Below are 16,759 nucleotides of genomic sequence, written 5' to 3' on the forward strand. Positions count from 1 at the left end.
TGTATTTATACCTTACACTATCATGTTATTTAAAAGATAACGATAGGTAATCGTTCTTATTATTATGATAGCATGACTCAGACAATGATACTTATTGTTGTATCGAAATGAAAGCCAAGGATGAAGACTGTATATATAAATCCTTGTAATGTACCACGAAACTGAATTAGTCAGACCACTGAACTTCGAGCCAACCCCAATCCTTTTTTGGAACTCCTAGTTTTTTCCACACAGCTTCAGAAGCATCAACAATGTTATTTTTACACCCTCTACTTGTGTCACATTCATCAACAACCATAGCTTTTGTACTCTTTCCATTTGCATAAATTGTAATTTTGTCAAAACATCTTTTCCCTTTATTGTACCATCTAGTTGATAAAGCCACTATTGGAATTGAATTATGGTAATACTTACCACTACATTCTGATGGTCCACCTCCACCACCACCTTTTGAAAAATCATTAATTGTTAAAATTGCCTTCATATGACCATTGTGCTTTTGAGCTTCAACAATTAACATGTTACTAAAAGCCATGAAAATAAAAATCAAGAAAGTAACAACATGACCTAGAATTGCTTTTTTCATATTTTTTCAACTTGATGTTATTTTTTTGTTGATTTTTTGGTGAAGAGTTGATAGAATTGCTTTGATATTTATAGAAGAATTTGCCACCTAACAATACTTGGAATGTAAGTAGAGTTGGTAATGTATATCCAAACCATTGAACATAACGGGGTAAAAGTAATAAAGTAACATCACAAGAAAAATAACAATGTGGAGAGGAATTTTAAGAAAGTTTTGGTTTTATTAGATAAAACTAATTAGTATTCTATGAGTAAAATAAGTTGCAACTCTGTTGTTTGTGTTGAGGATGTGACATTTTGAATATTTTACTGGTTTTAATACGTTGTATTTGAGACGATGGTCTTTTGAAAATAATCTCTTTATCGAGTTAGGAGTTAGGGCTAAAGTCTACATACGATCTATTTTTTAAAAACTTTATTTGTGGGATTACATTGCGTATGTTGTTATTGTAACTTGTTCTAATATATGCCGTATTTATTATTTTTTCTTTAAAGGGTGTGTTCGGTAGAAAATGTTTTTCAATTTTTTCATGTTCGGTTAGTCAAAATTTTTTGAAAACATTTTTCTAGGAAAACAAGTTTCTTAAAAAGGAAAATGACTTTCTAGTGAGACTACAAGCTCCACAAGTGCATTCCACATTGATTGTGTCATCTCCACCTTTCAACACACCTCGTCTTAATTCCACCTCGATAGCCCCACACCCCCACCTCTCGTAGCATTTGTCTAAATTATATACTATAGTTTTAGGATAATTTGTTTTTACTTACGTACCAAAGATTTTCACTCTTTATGTCTTAGACAATTTTCCAAGGAGAGTTCTGTCGTCATTGTTATTGTTCTTGTCCCTTTGTTTTCTTAATAATTTGTTTCTCAATTGTGTTCCATTATTTGCATTTACATGACCACCACTATTTACATTTTGTTCTGTAGCCCTAGTGATGAATGTTGTAAAGAAGGAAAATTTTACACTACTTACAAATGTTCACCTCCAGTTTCCGGTCACACGAAGGCAATTCTAACCATCAACAACTTTGACAAAGGGGGTGATGGTGGTTGTCCATCAGAATGTAGTGGTAAGTACTACCACAACTCTGTCCCCGTGGTGGCTCTGTCCACGGGGTGGTACAGTAAAGGGAGACGTTTTGAGAACATTACCATCCACGCGAATGGGAGGAGTGTGAAATCTATGGTTGTTGATGAATGTGACTCAGGTAGAGGTGTGATTCTCCACATGCATACCTTCCACCTTGCCAGAATAACATTGTTGATGCTTCTGAAGCAGTGTGGAAAGCTTTACATGTTCCTAAAAAAGACTGGGGTTGGCCTGAAATCTTCTGGTCTGAATAATACATCTTTGATATCATCGATGTTGCAAGTGACAGTGGCATTACTATCAGTCTGACACGAACCACTGAGATTCAGTCCTTTGTCACTCTACTTCGTAAAAGAAAAAACAATCTTAAATCATCACTAGTCCCCTTGGTACAATAACTACCCTGCATATCCCAATGGAACTGATGGTCTTTTCTACTTCTTTATGTAATCACAACAATAACAAATATAGATCCCTTTCAGTGTCAATTGTATACGGAAATCTGATCTCTAGAAGCAAAACGACCATAACATCATCCCCCCCCCCCCAATTTACGATAGGGGAAAGAGTTCGGAAGACATCAACATATTGCTAGCCAAAATGGAATGAAAATAACTTACCTTCAGAACATGGAGGCAAAAGGGGAACTCATGTTTGGCCTGTTGATTTGTCCGAAAAATCAAAAATATTCTAAGTTACAACAGAAAAGAGACCAAAAGCACTTCTAAAGAAGCAATAATTTTACTTGTAACAACCACATCATCTTCTACCTTACCACTAAACAGTACCTAAAAAGGAGAATTTTGTTACCCAAGTTAGCATAATCCATCATCTACTAATGGGCAGAGAGTTAAATCGTGGAGCTTGATCCCCTGGCGCGTTTCATTTACAATAGCACATATATACAAACTCCTCATGTATGCATTGCAGCGAATTGTGTCATCCACGCGTCAGGTCAATCTCGGTCTGGGAATTTCTCACATCTGTTCGGGAAGTTGGAGGCCAAACACCCCGACCAGACCCTGAAGTAGGACCTTGATTCAGAGTGGCACTGACTGGTGTAGATGACTTTTCAGCAGACTCCTGCTCGTCTCTAGTGCTACTTTCTGGTTTGCTCTTTCCCTTTGGATCATAGACAAAGCTGCATACGACTACCTGCGGCAAATATTATTCATTTGCTTGTTACACCAGAAAACAGATGACAAATATCTGATCTACAAGCTAGAGATAAAACAAGCATAAAACAAGTACCTGAACAGGGCTGGCTGCTATAAGTCTACCCCCTACAGCACCTCCAATTACATGGCCATCAGGACTACAAACTGAGATACTTATACCACCAGTGCGAGTGCGTGGGCCACCAGTTTCAGCAACCAAGTAAGAACCAGACAGACATAGTATCTCGAAACGGCCCTGCATAGAATAGGAAATATGTAGTTCTCATGATACATGTGGAAACTTTTTTACTATAATGAAAAGAGGACTGGAGAGGTAAGTTACCCTAAATTGGGGAATGCTATAACATATAGCATGCTAATTAGTAAAACCAAACAATTTCTTGGAGGTTAAGGTTCTCGAGTCATGGGTACTCCATTTTTTATTTTTTATTTTTTCAGAAGGTAACAAATTTAGTATGCAAGTACTCCATTAAGTTATCAAGCCTTGGTATATGATTATTATATTGACTAATATGTCGAAGAAGTTGCTAAAATAGTTAGATTTGCAGCATCAAATGTTTAAATCTTCTATTCATATCCATGTTTTTTTAGTTCTCCATTAAAAAATAACAATGTTTCTCTCCAATCTAAAAATCACAGTTCTTGTTTCTGTAAGTAGAATTTTAACCATTGTAACGAAGAGAAATAAACAATCTTGAAAGGACGATATGGATAATGGATCTTATACTATCATTTTAAGTGGAATTTGATGCAGCACAGATTCTAATTGTGTTCTAAGGCATACCAACGGATCATTATGCATAGATCATTGAAAACATAGCAAGTTCTTTTTTTGGTTTCCAAGAGATAAGTCTGATACACACAAGACAACAAGAATACCTAGTGTGGTCCCACAAGTGGGATCTAGGGAGGGTAGGATGTACATAGACCTTACTCCTACCTTTGATAAACACAAGTCATTGCAAAATAATCATAAGCATCACCTGAATTTATTCTATTGAATTAATACACAACCTATATCATTCTTAAAATAGTTGAAAGGTCCTGGACCCCAATTACAACAATTTAGTGTTTTGTTTTAGACAAGCTTATGAAAATTTCTCAACCATGAAAGTGTGTTGACAACCATCAGGTCAGATTCAAATCCCAATGGAGACAAAAACACAAGGTGATTTCTTCCCAACTATCCTAGCCTCTGTCGACAAAGGAGTAACCTGCTGCTGGTGGGAGGTGGCAGGTATCCCGTGGAATTAGTTGAGGTGCACACAAGTTGGCCAAAACCACGGTTATAAAAAAAATGTCTCTACCAATTGCAAATTGTCGGTCACAAATCACAACCAGACATCATTAGCGTTATACTCTGAGAGAACCACCGGCTAGTGACTATTAAAATTGCAGGGTATCTCTGATCTCTCCTAATCGCATATCAACAGTCAGGAATTTTCAGAAGAAGCTTAAAGCTCCTAAGTAACACCTACAAAGCAAAGAGCCCCATCCACCTCCTTTTTTCTCTTTATTACCCCTAAAATAAAACCCAGTGGGCAATTAAGGGTGGGGAAGATGCAATGATCCAAGTAAAGTTAACTTCCAAAAAGGCCCCCAAGGCTTAGCTCGAGTGGCAAAAGGTGGAGGATTTGTGGCTTACGTCGCAGGTTCAATCCCCACACCATGCAAAGCGAAGCCCGTATTTAAGTGGAGAAGGGTAGAGGGGCGGGCCCATCATCCACCAAGTTTAGAAGGCTGTGAATGGTCCAAAGGACGGGTCACAGACGGATTTCTCAGTTATTAAAAAAAAATAAAAAATGTTAACTTCCAAAAAGGGAGAATAAGGAGGCAATAATATAAAAGCTAGTCGACAGAGAAACTATGTTTCAATATCGCAGCATTTAAGAAGTAAATATGCAGAGCATCTTCCACGGTTTCAACAAGTTTTGATCAAGCACATGCAACATTTTATTTACTACTATTTTTTAAATTTCAAATATCTCACCTACTGATATTTATCAGCTCGTCACTTTCCCATGATCTTGATAAGAATCTCTAAGGGTGAATACTTCATATAAAATCCCAGTCTAAGATCTCCCCATTACTTTCTTACTGGAATTATCAGCTCTTCAAGTCTAAGTAAATCACAAAATATCAAATGAAGTCTAACCTCATAAGTAACAGTGGCACCAGAATTGGCAGGGGGGCGTAATGTTATAGCTGAAACTGCACCATTAGCTGATAAGATACATAAAGCCCTAGGTCTCTGCTGTGCAAATGCCAACAATTTTTCTGCAACATCCTGCAAAGTTTAAGGAGAGTGTTTGAATTTCGCATCAAGCAAAACAAAATACAGGTTACAAAACTCGATGACATAGAATGTTTAAGCATATGGTTTAAGATGGAACATCAGTCAAATCATATTTTTTCACATCTAAAAAAGCTCTTCCCTCTGAAGTAACATTGTGGGAGAACCTTCCCAACAATGTTCCGTCTCAGTTACCAAAAGTACTTCTTTGCTTGTTCGCATCACCTCGACTAAGTTCCCACCAATGGAATGAGTCGTAAAGAAAAACACACAGCATTTACTTCAATTGTGTTTGTCACATAACAAAAATCACATATCAACATTACAGTTTGATTCCCTTTCATCCATGTGACAGATTTATTGTGAGAAAGATTTAGTACAGTCAAGTCAAAAAAGGGAATGTGATAAAAAAAAATACTTCGGTCATACGCTAAAGACAATCGTTTTAGCACTTCATCAAAAAAGAAAAAAAAAATCATTCATACAAAGTTACCCGATAATTATCAATGAAAGGAAAAGATTATACATACAAAATGTGTTGAATGCAATACCTCTCCTACACCAATGTGTATAATATGAGGAGTGAAAGCCAGTCCAGCCGAACTACTCATCCATTCACCTACAGCAAGCAATTTAATCTTCAGAAACTACAACCAAATAATAGGATATATTGTGAGTTACAAACTCCAATTGAGAGATAAATTAACCAACATGATTGGAAATATTAGAGAGAACATCCCCACCAACCCCAACACCTCCATCCTCCCTACCGAGAGTTGATGGGGCCTAGATGGGGCCTAACCTCAAGAAGGGGAAGTTCAATGTCATTATTATGTGATATGCAGCCATCAACATGATGGCAAGTTTAACAGATCCAAGCAATTCAAGCAAATCAATTTATGCCACATTAGAACAAGTTTTTCTAACTAAATAGAAGTGAATCTGCATGAAAAATAGTTTGATCTGCATAAAATATCTTCTCTCTTCTAAATGTTAACAAGATTCAGACTATTAGCTCTGATTCTGGATGACAGGCAACCCACTAAGCATACTTCGACAGAACCAAGAACTCAAAACTAGTGAAGCACATTAATAAGAACGCCGGTCACCTGCTAAAAATGTAACATGAATGCCATATACCGCCTCATAAATGCAGTATCAACATAATAGTGAGTATAACAAAGAGATAGAAAAACACTAAGTTTTAGTTAGCCAACAACTTAAAAACACTATCAAGCAAGATAGTAGGAGACAACAAACAGCATTCAAGTAATACATCGATGAAATTCAATAAACCCACTCATGTTCAAATCATCATAACTCACCAACAGAAGCTAATTGCTGCTTCCACCCACTTCCAGGAGGCCGGCCCCTGATTCGCTTTGGCCCGGGAGTAATGGACCCACTTGGAGGGTTACTAGACAAAGGGGACAATGCTAAAGACATGTTGGTCCCATCAGGACCATATTTCCTAGGCCTGCCTCTCTTCTTTTTCACTGGATCACTACCAGGTGAAACACTAGAAGCCATACTAATGTTAACCCCATGACCAAAATTGGATGATGAGTTCTCAACTTGGTATCCTGAGTTCACATTACCACTACTACTCCCCATATTGGATTGAACTGCAATGTTAGCATTTGTAAGAGACTTGTAACCAGATGGGGTAGGTACCCCTGTAGGTGTCCCAGACCCACTACCTACACTAGAACCAGAACCACTAATCCCTCTGTTAAGATAGTAAGCTGCAGAACCAGATAGTGCCATCCCTTCCCTTATGTCCATGCATTTACTCACTAAAATTTAAACTCCAGAAGAGAAAAAAACCGAGTCTTGATCCTTCTATTTACTAAAAAGGTGGTAAACTTTTTGTAGTTCAATCGACCAATTCAAAATGGAACATAAATTACCATCAAAAACATAAAACCCAACAACAGAAGTAGAAGAAAAACTGAGTCTTGATCCTTCTATTGTACTAAAAAGGTGGTAAATTTTTTGAAGTTCAATCAACCAATTCAAAATGGAACATAAAGTACAAACAAAAACACAAAACCCAACAACAGAAATCTAATCGAACCATGAAAAAGATTAATTTTTTCTTAAAATCCTCAGAAGGGTTTAAGATGGGTTTTTCAGGAAGTTCATTAAAAAGCTAAAAGAAAAAATGAAAATACATAAAGATTGAATTTTGAACCAACAGAACTTCTAAAGATCACACATTTAAGCTTTACTTTGAAAAATGCCTAGGATTTATAGTACAAAAACACCACCAAGATAGTAATTTTAAATGAAAAAGTAAGAAAAAACTGTATCAAACAGGAAAAGTGAAAAGAAAAAAAATGAAAACCCTAGATTTGAAAAGAGAGAAGAGGTGATAAAGTGAGTTTTTGGGAAAAGAGGAAGAGAGGAGAATGGTAAAAGACAAAAGCAAGGATGAAATAGTAGTAGAAAATTTTCAGCTTTTGAATTAAAGTAAGGAGAAGACAACTTTCTTTCACAGAAGTAGAATAAATATTTATTTTAGTTTTTAGGGGCTTGGCAAAAGCCAAAAGGGTTTAAGAAGTCATGTTTGGTGGAAAGGAGCGTCTTATATTTTTCACATTATGAAAAAAAAATTGAAAATTTTGAAATTAAAAATTTTTCATCAAATATTTAAAAATTTATGATCAAACGCTACATTTTACTTGTAGATTCATCGACATCAAGGAATACAATATTTCCTACTACATAGTTTTTTCATTCTCACCTCTTTTATCAAAAAACATAATAGTACTACTATTTTCGTCTATCTTTACTTGTTTATGTTTGACTTGTCATATTCCTTAAGAAATAATAATTAGAGAGGTAATTTTACTCTATCGTACATATTAATTATAAGTCGTTTAAATATTGAAAATAAAAAATATATAATAGTAAAGGTAAAAAAGAGACACAAAATGATAAATTATCTCTTGGTTTACAAACTAAACAAGTATTGTTGGACATCCCAAAATAGTATAGTGGACAAGTAAAAATGTAGAGAGAGTATTATTTATCGACATATATTATGATGAGATAATTGAGATTCCACCACTCTTAATTCGAAGTCTTTGAATTTGACTCTCTGAGAGTGGAAAAAATCATGTTTGGATTGTGTCAAAGCTTCCAACCGAGGTCGTCTCGACAAAAGTGGATACCACGCTCAACCTCTGTTTCAAGTCAAATTCCATAAGAGGGCTCAGGATATGCATGAAAGGTCCTTCTAGATCAAACTCAACGTTCCAAAGCTAACGAAACCGTCAGAATTGCATCTTGAGGCCATCTTCCAGGAGTTCTGATAGAAATCGGCCATGAAGCACCAAAACACGAAAACTTGCACAAAATTCAAACGAAAAACTAGAAGATTGAACTGTCAGCCTCAACAAGTCAAAAAATAATTTAGAATCGCTACACAGAAACACTAAACGTTGAAAAAATTTATAATGACCCTCCAAATCATTTCCGAACGTTACCATTAAAAATGGGCTTGTAATGTGCAAATCTTAATCTAATTTAATCTCAATACAAAAATATTATCAAACAAAATCATTTTCATTTATATCCTAATACTTTTTAAATGGTTTTCACTATTTGCCTTTCAAATTAGTGATTTTCCTTAATAATTTTTATTTTTGAGTTTCTTTGAGGGGTGATTGGAGGACAGTTGGTACCAAAAAAAATGTCTTTGATAGAAAAACAGTGATGAGAGAGAAAGAGAAAATCTTTTTGCCATTTTCTTTCAATTTCTCTCTCTTAATTAAATTCAAGGCCTGTTATGTACTCTCTGATGAATTTATTGAGACACCTTTGCTTTTTGGATATTAAAGAAAGAGACAACATAGTGATTTAAAGTAGAATAGGAGAGAGAAAGACAAAGAGTCAAACTTCTTTGAATAAAAGGACAAACATATAGTCAAATAAAGGAGGGAAATTAAATTTTAGTGAAAGGAATATGTAAGAATTCAATATTATACACTATGCCCCTCATATTTCAACCAAATGATATATATATATATATAAACTATTTCCTATTGTACATGGATATATTTTATTCTTATTTTTGATAAATTCTCAATAAAAAAAAGATATTCAAATTAAAATTACAAAAAAAAAAGGTGACAACAGAATATCAAAATATAAACCAAATAAAACAATAAATTTGTAAAATACCTTTTAAAAAAAACTACTCTAAATGTTAAACAATTCAAATTTTTTATTAATAAAGTTTTCTTCTCTTTTTTTTTTGTGGTAAAAATAAAAGAACAGAATTTCACTATTGGAAGTTTTCTTTGAAAAATTTTTTAAGGAAAAAGTTTTCTTCCATTCTACTGTTTGTAATAACCAAATAAGGAAAGATTATAACTTTGAATTATGAAATTATTTGAAAACTTGCATTCTTTTCGAGCATACAATTAAAGTACCTCCTTTTATTTCAGCAGAGCTGGATATAAAAATTGTTAAATATATATAAAAAAAAATTACATTTGAAAATTAAATTTGTATTTTGACATAAATATAATGTCAATATACTACAACATTTTTAAGGGAAATGTTTATGTGAAGATGAAATAGATTAGCTATGACACATGATTTTAAATTAGGAATACATAAGTTAATTGTACAAAAAAGTCAATTTCACGTGTGATTTAATATTTTCTAGAATAAGACAAGGTTTTTCCCTATTTTTTATCATAGCATTTTCAGTAGAAAAATGAATTCATCATTTAACATAAAATTAATGCCTTCTTGAATTGAAAAATATTTTTGTCTTACTTGTCGATCTTCCTTCTACTAAATGTAGATTTGTCTAATGAAACATATCAACACATGAAAGTTGGAGCACATTTTTAAATGGCAAATTATATGCAAAAGTCGTAAGAAATTATCTTCAAGATTATCAATTTCAATTATATTAAGTTAATTTAGTTTAGTAATTGCTGACAAATCAGATAGTAGATGTAAATCGCACGAGATAAGTCCAATTCGATGAGCTCGATTGAAAAGATGTTGGTAGGAAAAATCAATCTTTAACTTTCCTTGTGAGATACCACTTGCTCCACTAACTCAACCACCCTGATGGATTACTAAATTTTCTTAGAGAACACTTATCAAAAAGTCGTTATATCACATTCAAATCGTTGTGACGGCCACCTACACCAACCTCTTTCTAGGAGAATCAACATTTAACATTCTAACTCATGCCATATCTAATAAGTCTAGACAGAAATTATAAAACCACAACAAAATAACTCTAAGTCTTTAAATTAAATAAAACAGTAACAAAAGTCTAAACAAAACATCCCAAAAAATCCCAAAGTTATCATACTAAAACATTTAACCAAGACTATCAAAACAACAAATAATAGGTAGTTTCAATGTCTAAAAGAAAGACACCAAAATGAAAAAGATCTGCGGCAGCATGAATGGAAGTAACTCATCCTCTCACATCTGATAGTAACTCAGCTAAACGCGGGGTTTAGTAGACACCTCTGGATCACAATCTGCACTCAAAAAAAATGTCGGAGTAGCATTAATACAAACACAATATTGTATTGATAGACATCATATGTCGAGTAAGATTAGTAGCAAATTCATTCCACATAGTCAAACAAAATAAGTCACAAATCATGACTCACTAAACAACAAGTACACAATGATCAAATCAACACCCTATAAATATATATATCTCATAAGTGTTTAACCTTTTGGAACTAACAATTGCCTCTTCATAAGCATCAATATCAGGACGAAGACTACGACGAAGACGAATTGATAGCGCCACGTCATCTTGAACACCAACTGTAGATGTGTAAATTACCAAATTATTATTAAAAAAAAATAGAGTTATCAATTTTTCATTAGTAAATAAACAAAATGAATGAACTTCAACAAAATATCCTTAACATTCTATTCTTCATTTCAAGCACATATTAGATTGACTATATTCTAGAATAACACTACCAAATTAATTAATTACTTTTGTAAAGAAAATTAGAAGGAACTATATATACTTCCGCCGTTTCAATTTGTTTGATCTAATTTTTATTTTCTCGTCCATTTTAAAAAGAATAACATTTTTTCCTTTTTAGCAATCTCTTCATTTTAACTTTTCACGTGACACGTTTAAGATCACAAGATTAAATAATAATTTGATATATTTGACATATCTTTAATTTAAGATCTCAAGATTCAAAAGTCTTCTTTATTTATTTAAATTCCGTACCAAGTCAAACTAGACCAAACAAATTGAAACAAATGGATTATATCTTAACTTAAGATGATCAATGTTTTTTCCAAGTCTCCATCAAATCGTATCAAAACAACTATTTAGTTTCACTAGTGAACATAAAAGAATTTTATGTATATGATGATCTTAAATTATATAGATTTTAATAATTGCGCTTCGAATCACGTAATCTTAATCATATCATTTATATGGTAAATACATACAATGGAAAAATATATTGTAATGAAAAAATTATTAAATATCGAACCTGGTACTTTTTTTAAAAAATAAAATAAAAAAATAAGACACATAAATTAAATGGAATTAACCATAACGACAAGCAAGTTAAATATGTAGCTTCTTTGAGAAAATCATATGCATTGTCCAAGAATTTAGTTATTTCCAAGAAACTTAATAAAAGAAAATTATGATGAAATCTTTTATGCAAAAAAATAATAAAAGTTGTGATTTATCAAGATATCTTTATAAAAGTTGAATCAAACAACTATGATGATTAATTTAAAAAACTCAGCGAATAATATTCTCAATATAAAGTAGATCCCTTTTTCCTTGTTGAAATTATCAAAATAAAGACTACAAATCAAACTAGAAAATTGGTATTTTAGCTTCTTCCTATTGCATTGAAGAACCTAACCTCCCAAAACAAAGTAAATTGTAAAATGTAAATAATCATTTTTTCAACTTAACGTCAAATAATATTTTCTATCAAATTTCAATCAAATCATGTCCAGACAACTACTTAGTTTGACGGAGAGATGTAAAAAAAATACTTTAAAGTATTATAATCTTAAATTAGAAATTTAATAATGTAATAAAATTATGTCTAGAATCTTATAATCTTGATCATGTCATTTACTTCTAACAACATATTAGAATGATTATATATTCCATCCTCGCACCACCAAATTTATTATCCCTCCGATTCATTTTACTTGTCATGTTTGTTATTTTTCACATCCCTTAGGAAAATATTAACCAAAGTAGTAAATCGATTAAATTATCCTTATAGTGTTTATCTGAATTACGTAGAAAATACTCTTGACATTAAAACAAAATTAGTCTAACTTATTCGAATCCACACATGTTCAGGGCAATTGAAACTTTAATATATGTCCAACAAGTTTCATGGATATAAGTTAGTGATCATAAACACAAATTTCATCTTTTCTAACGTTTCCAAATATGACATTTTTTCAACTAAATTAAAAAGAAAAATAAGACACCAAAAAACTAAAATAAATGAACCACAACGACAATAATAGCAAAAATAACTCAGTCTCAATTTGAAACAAGTCAAAATTGACTATATAAATCCTCACTATTCATACAAAATAATTTGACAACTTGCATTCTTCTCAGTATCATATACAAGAAAAGTAAAAGCCAAAAATATTAAAATAATGTCCTAACATATCCACAAGGCAAGTATCATATGATAAATGTGAATGCCAAATGAGGTGTTGCTTCATACAACAACAAATAAATTAGTAATAATCATATCAAACATAAGGTATACAACACATAGGATAAAATAAGAGAAGGTAGCATAAGATTGTTGGCTTGTAGGAACACTATAAGTAACTTATAGTGGTTGACACCCAATTTTGACATTTTTTTTTAATTCATTTTTTCGAGCTTCTAAATTTATAACATGTCAAATTATCTTTTTGCACTACTATTTTTGCTACTATATTATTATTGTTATTATCCTTGTTGTCATATTTCTATAACAACTCATAAAATTACATGTTTTATTATTGAAATTACTATAATCTTTTTACGCCTCTTTTACTTAAACAATGAATTATCATTACCTTATTTCAAGTTGTTTTATTAAATTAATTATTAGTCGATATTTTGTATCTATATTTTATATTAGCGGAAAATTATAATGTTAGTATTTTATTTTTGTATACATATCAATTTTCATAGCATTCTGTATATTGTATTAGTTATTAAGTTAGAAACCCAAAATAATTTAAAGGAGAAATGGAAAAAGCCCAAGAAAAATCAGCCTAACCCTATCAGGTGAGCCCACAAAAATAAATTTTCAAGTACCCCTAAATCTATTTTCTTTTATATAGTCCGGCTTCAAAAGGGACACTTTTTGGACGCTACAAACCAAAACGAACCCTCCCTGACATTACTTGTTTCTAATTTATTCAATATAGTTTAAAGTCGATAGTTTCATTTATATTGTAACTGGTAATCTGATGAAGGTTTCCACTTCTTCAACAACAATTGGTACCACTTAATGCACCAAACTTCAAAAGAAACTATCTGAAATCCCCTATCGTTTGCTACTTCCAAACCTGGTTATCACGAATTAGAGTGAAATCAGTTCTATTTTCAGACAATCCCAGCAATATGTAAATGATAAAACACATACGAATGAGTGAAGCTAGAATCATATTCACAAGAATTCGCGTACTTAGTTAACTTTACTTCGAAAAAGCTCAATAAAAACACCCTTGAAATATGCTAAAAACAGGTAAAAGAGTGTACATTGTATCTGAAACTAATAGTTAAGATTATATGGATTTTAGACGATGCAAGGCTGACTCAATGCCATTGAGAGCTGCATTTTCGCGCTGATCAATTTCCCTCAGTACATTCTTAGCTGCCTCGGCTTGATTACAAATTGTTTGCACCTCATGATTTGCAATCTCATACGCTACAACACATTTTTGTTCCTCGTATTTCAAAGCCCCTTCTTCCTGTTTTAGAACAGCCACGCATTCTTTCAGCTTACCAATCAGTTCCATCGCGTCTTCTATCTGTCTTTCTAAACTTTCCTTCTTTTTCATAACCATCGCGATATGTCCTTGTGTTTGAAAGATCTCATCTTTAAGATCATTTGCACAAGTTATCGCGTTTTCATATCTAGTCTTCAGCTCTATAGGAAATGACTGCATTTCTCTCTGTCTCTTAGCTATGAGCAAATCATAATGATACGTGATGAAATCCCTAACATTGTTGTAGAAAGATGAATAATCTGCTTCAAGAAAATCCAAGTTGAAGAAGGCATTGTTCGCACACTTAATCATTGCTTCAATGTTTTTTGTGCTTCCAGAGGTGAGTTGGAACACCAAAACTGACTTGGCATGAGAGATTATGGTCTTTGATTCTTCGTTGATGTGAGAAGATGAAAAATCATTAATCCGACATGGATTTGGTGGTGGACTCAGTAATGACAACGGATTCAGATTTATCTTTTCATCTTTCTGTTCTTCTTCATCTATGATTAGTAGAGGCGTATTCATGTTCGATCCCAATGGAATTGTTGGCATTGCCATCGATGACGCTTCAAAATCAACAATATCATAAGATATAGTACTTTTTGAAACTTCACTTCAAAATCTAAAATATCAAAACTTTACTTTATGAGTTCAATTGAATCCGTACCAACATTGATACATCCGCCCCTTAGTATCAACCTCGACATTGAAGGCTAGTTCACTTGGTGCGCTCCTTGTTTTCCCTTTTCCCTCCCCTCTCCTAATGATGAGGCAAAAGTGGGTAATGGGGACGGGGCGGAGCTATAAGGTTGGGCAAAACTCTATAGTTTTTTGTGTTAAAATCTACTAAATATTTGATAAATAATTTAGGGATAAGATATAAGTATTCTCTAGATTATGATCGAAATTTCAGAGACACATCTTAACTAAATTAAGGTCCTATTAGCTTTTGACCCATTCTTTTTGTAATTTTGTATATCTTTTTGGCTTATGTGTCATCCAAATATCTCTCACGCATCTCATCTGAGTCCAGGGATAATAAAACCTTACTATCCTAATTTAGGGATACTTGTGCCTTATCCCAATAATTTATTTAGAATTCAGCAAACTGTTCTTTTTTTTTCTTTCTAAAATCTAAAACTCATAAACGCGAAAAAAGCAAAATTGAAGTTTACCTTCTGCTGGAACTGCTATCTGTTTCTGAGGGAGACCTCGTCCACCTCTTTCGAAATCATCCATGAATTTCTCACTCTGATGAGGATAAATTGTTGGAGTTTCAATGTTTCTAGGCACAAACTTGGTAGATCCAGGTGGTATTTCTGAAATATAATTTTTCTCTGTCATTGTTGGGGTTGTTTTTCAACAAAAGATTGTTGATTCGAGACACCAAATTAAAATAGGGATAATGATTTTTGGACTTCAAAGATGGATAGAGCTAGCTGAAGAAAAAAATGCAGAGGAAATAGGGAAGGAAATCAATTAACTGTGGCCCCCAGGGGCGGCTCTGCCATATAAAAGTTAAGGCATGTGTCTTAGGCCCCCAATTTTGGAAGGCTTCAAATTTTTATCAAGTACAAATTTTGTGTTATTTTTTTATTAAAAAAATTAATTATTTATAATAAAAAGTATATATATATATTTTTATTATATTTCTTTTCTAACATTCACATTATTTATTTTTTAAAATTCATTTTTGCTTAAAGTTTGTCAACTTATTGCTTATAGAATTGTGCTAACAATTCAAATAATGATTGCTTTAATAAAATAATATTTTTTAACGTTAATTGATAAAATTTTACCTAAAACTAATCATTTTAAATAAAAAGAAGTACTCGAAAAAATCATTTATAGAAAAATTAAGTAATAATTTGCATCTAAATAGTTATAAAAAATAATTTTAAAAATAAATATATATGAAATTTGTTAGACCTCAATTGAAATTTTACTTTAGGCCTCCAATTACGTTGTGCCGCCCCTGGGAAAAGGGCTAAACAAGGAGACAAAACCATGAAAAACTGCATATAATAAATTACTTCTCTCTGTCCATTTTTACTGGTTCGGTAGTAAAAAATGTAGTTTTTTCAATAAAATTGATTTGATTTAGAAAATTGAGAGATAATTTATTTTTTTTGTTTTATTTTATTTCTGCTAAATACTATTAAATATCTAATACATTTCTCAAAATATTAAATTTAACATGTTCAAAGAATAATGGAGTGATATTTAGATGAAGTAATAGCCTATTTGGCCAAACTATCAAAATTTGCCAATTTTGATTTTTTCTTTTTTGAAAGCGTAGTTAATTGATTTAAAATGCATTTATGATGACAACAAAGGAACAATTTGTGTTTGGTCAAAATTTCAAAAGTACTTCTCAAAAAAAGTTTACTCTCCTCGTTGTAATTTATGTAATATTTTTAAGCTAATTGATTAATTTATGTAATATGTAAAAAAAAGTCTAATTAATTAATTTTTTAAGCTAAAATGAATTAGAGCAACTCAATATTTTAAAATAAAATTTTGATACTAAAAAATGATAAATCCAGGGCCAATTTCTGGTTCTTCTTCTATCAAAATAAATCGAACTCGAAATATAAAAATTACTA

At 32.2% G+C, this 16,759-nt stretch overlaps 3 protein-coding genes and 1 pseudogene across 4 annotated transcripts; 1 reads left to right on the forward strand and 3 right to left on the reverse strand.

Annotated features, from left to right (window-relative positions):
• Positions 1-166: 166 nt before the first annotated feature.
• Positions 167-520, reverse strand: LOC125843213 (putative ripening-related protein 2). The gene has a single exon (XM_049522425.1). It carries the CDS (start codon positions 518-520, stop codon positions 167-169), a length of 354 nt encoding a protein of 117 aa, XP_049378382.1.
• Positions 521-1,426: 906 nt separating this feature from the next.
• Positions 1,427-2,001, forward strand: LOC125843333 (putative ripening-related protein 2; annotated as a pseudogene).
• A 324-nt stretch (positions 2,002-2,325) lies between these two features.
• Positions 2,326-7,637, reverse strand: LOC125843314 (AT-hook motif nuclear-localized protein 5). 2 transcript variants are annotated; one of them, XM_049522545.1, is made up of 6 exons: positions 6,476-7,637; positions 5,702-5,769; positions 5,013-5,144; positions 2,931-3,092; positions 2,735-2,834; positions 2,326-2,701 (listed from the first exon to the last, which is right to left on the reverse strand). In XM_049522545.1, exons 1-6 carry the CDS (start codon positions 6,933-6,935, stop codon positions 2,619-2,621), a joined length of 1,005 nt encoding a protein of 334 aa, XP_049378502.1. In that variant the 5' UTR covers positions 6,936-7,637; the 3' UTR covers positions 2,326-2,618. The 2 variants fall into 2 exon arrangements, with proteins under 2 accessions (XP_049378502.1, XP_049378501.1); XM_049522544.1 differs by having other exon boundaries at positions 2,326-2,834; positions 6,476-7,636.
• A 6,275-nt stretch (positions 7,638-13,912) lies between these two features.
• LOC125843319 (uncharacterized) lies at positions 13,913-15,610 on the reverse strand. Its single transcript, XM_049522551.1, has 2 exons — positions 15,329-15,610; positions 13,913-14,719 (listed from the first exon to the last, which is right to left on the reverse strand). The coding sequence occupies exons 1-2, from the start codon at positions 15,495-15,497 to the stop codon at positions 13,947-13,949; spliced, it is 942 nt and encodes a 313-aa protein (XP_049378508.1). The 5' UTR covers positions 15,498-15,610; the 3' UTR covers positions 13,913-13,946.
• Positions 15,611-16,759: the final 1,149 nt, after the last annotated feature.

Source organism: Solanum stenotomum, chromosome 10 (assembly GCF_019186545.1).
Source record: "Solanum stenotomum isolate F172 chromosome 10, ASM1918654v1, whole genome shotgun sequence".
Lineage (NCBI taxonomy): Eukaryota > Viridiplantae > Streptophyta > Magnoliopsida > Solanales > Solanaceae > Solanum > Solanum stenotomum.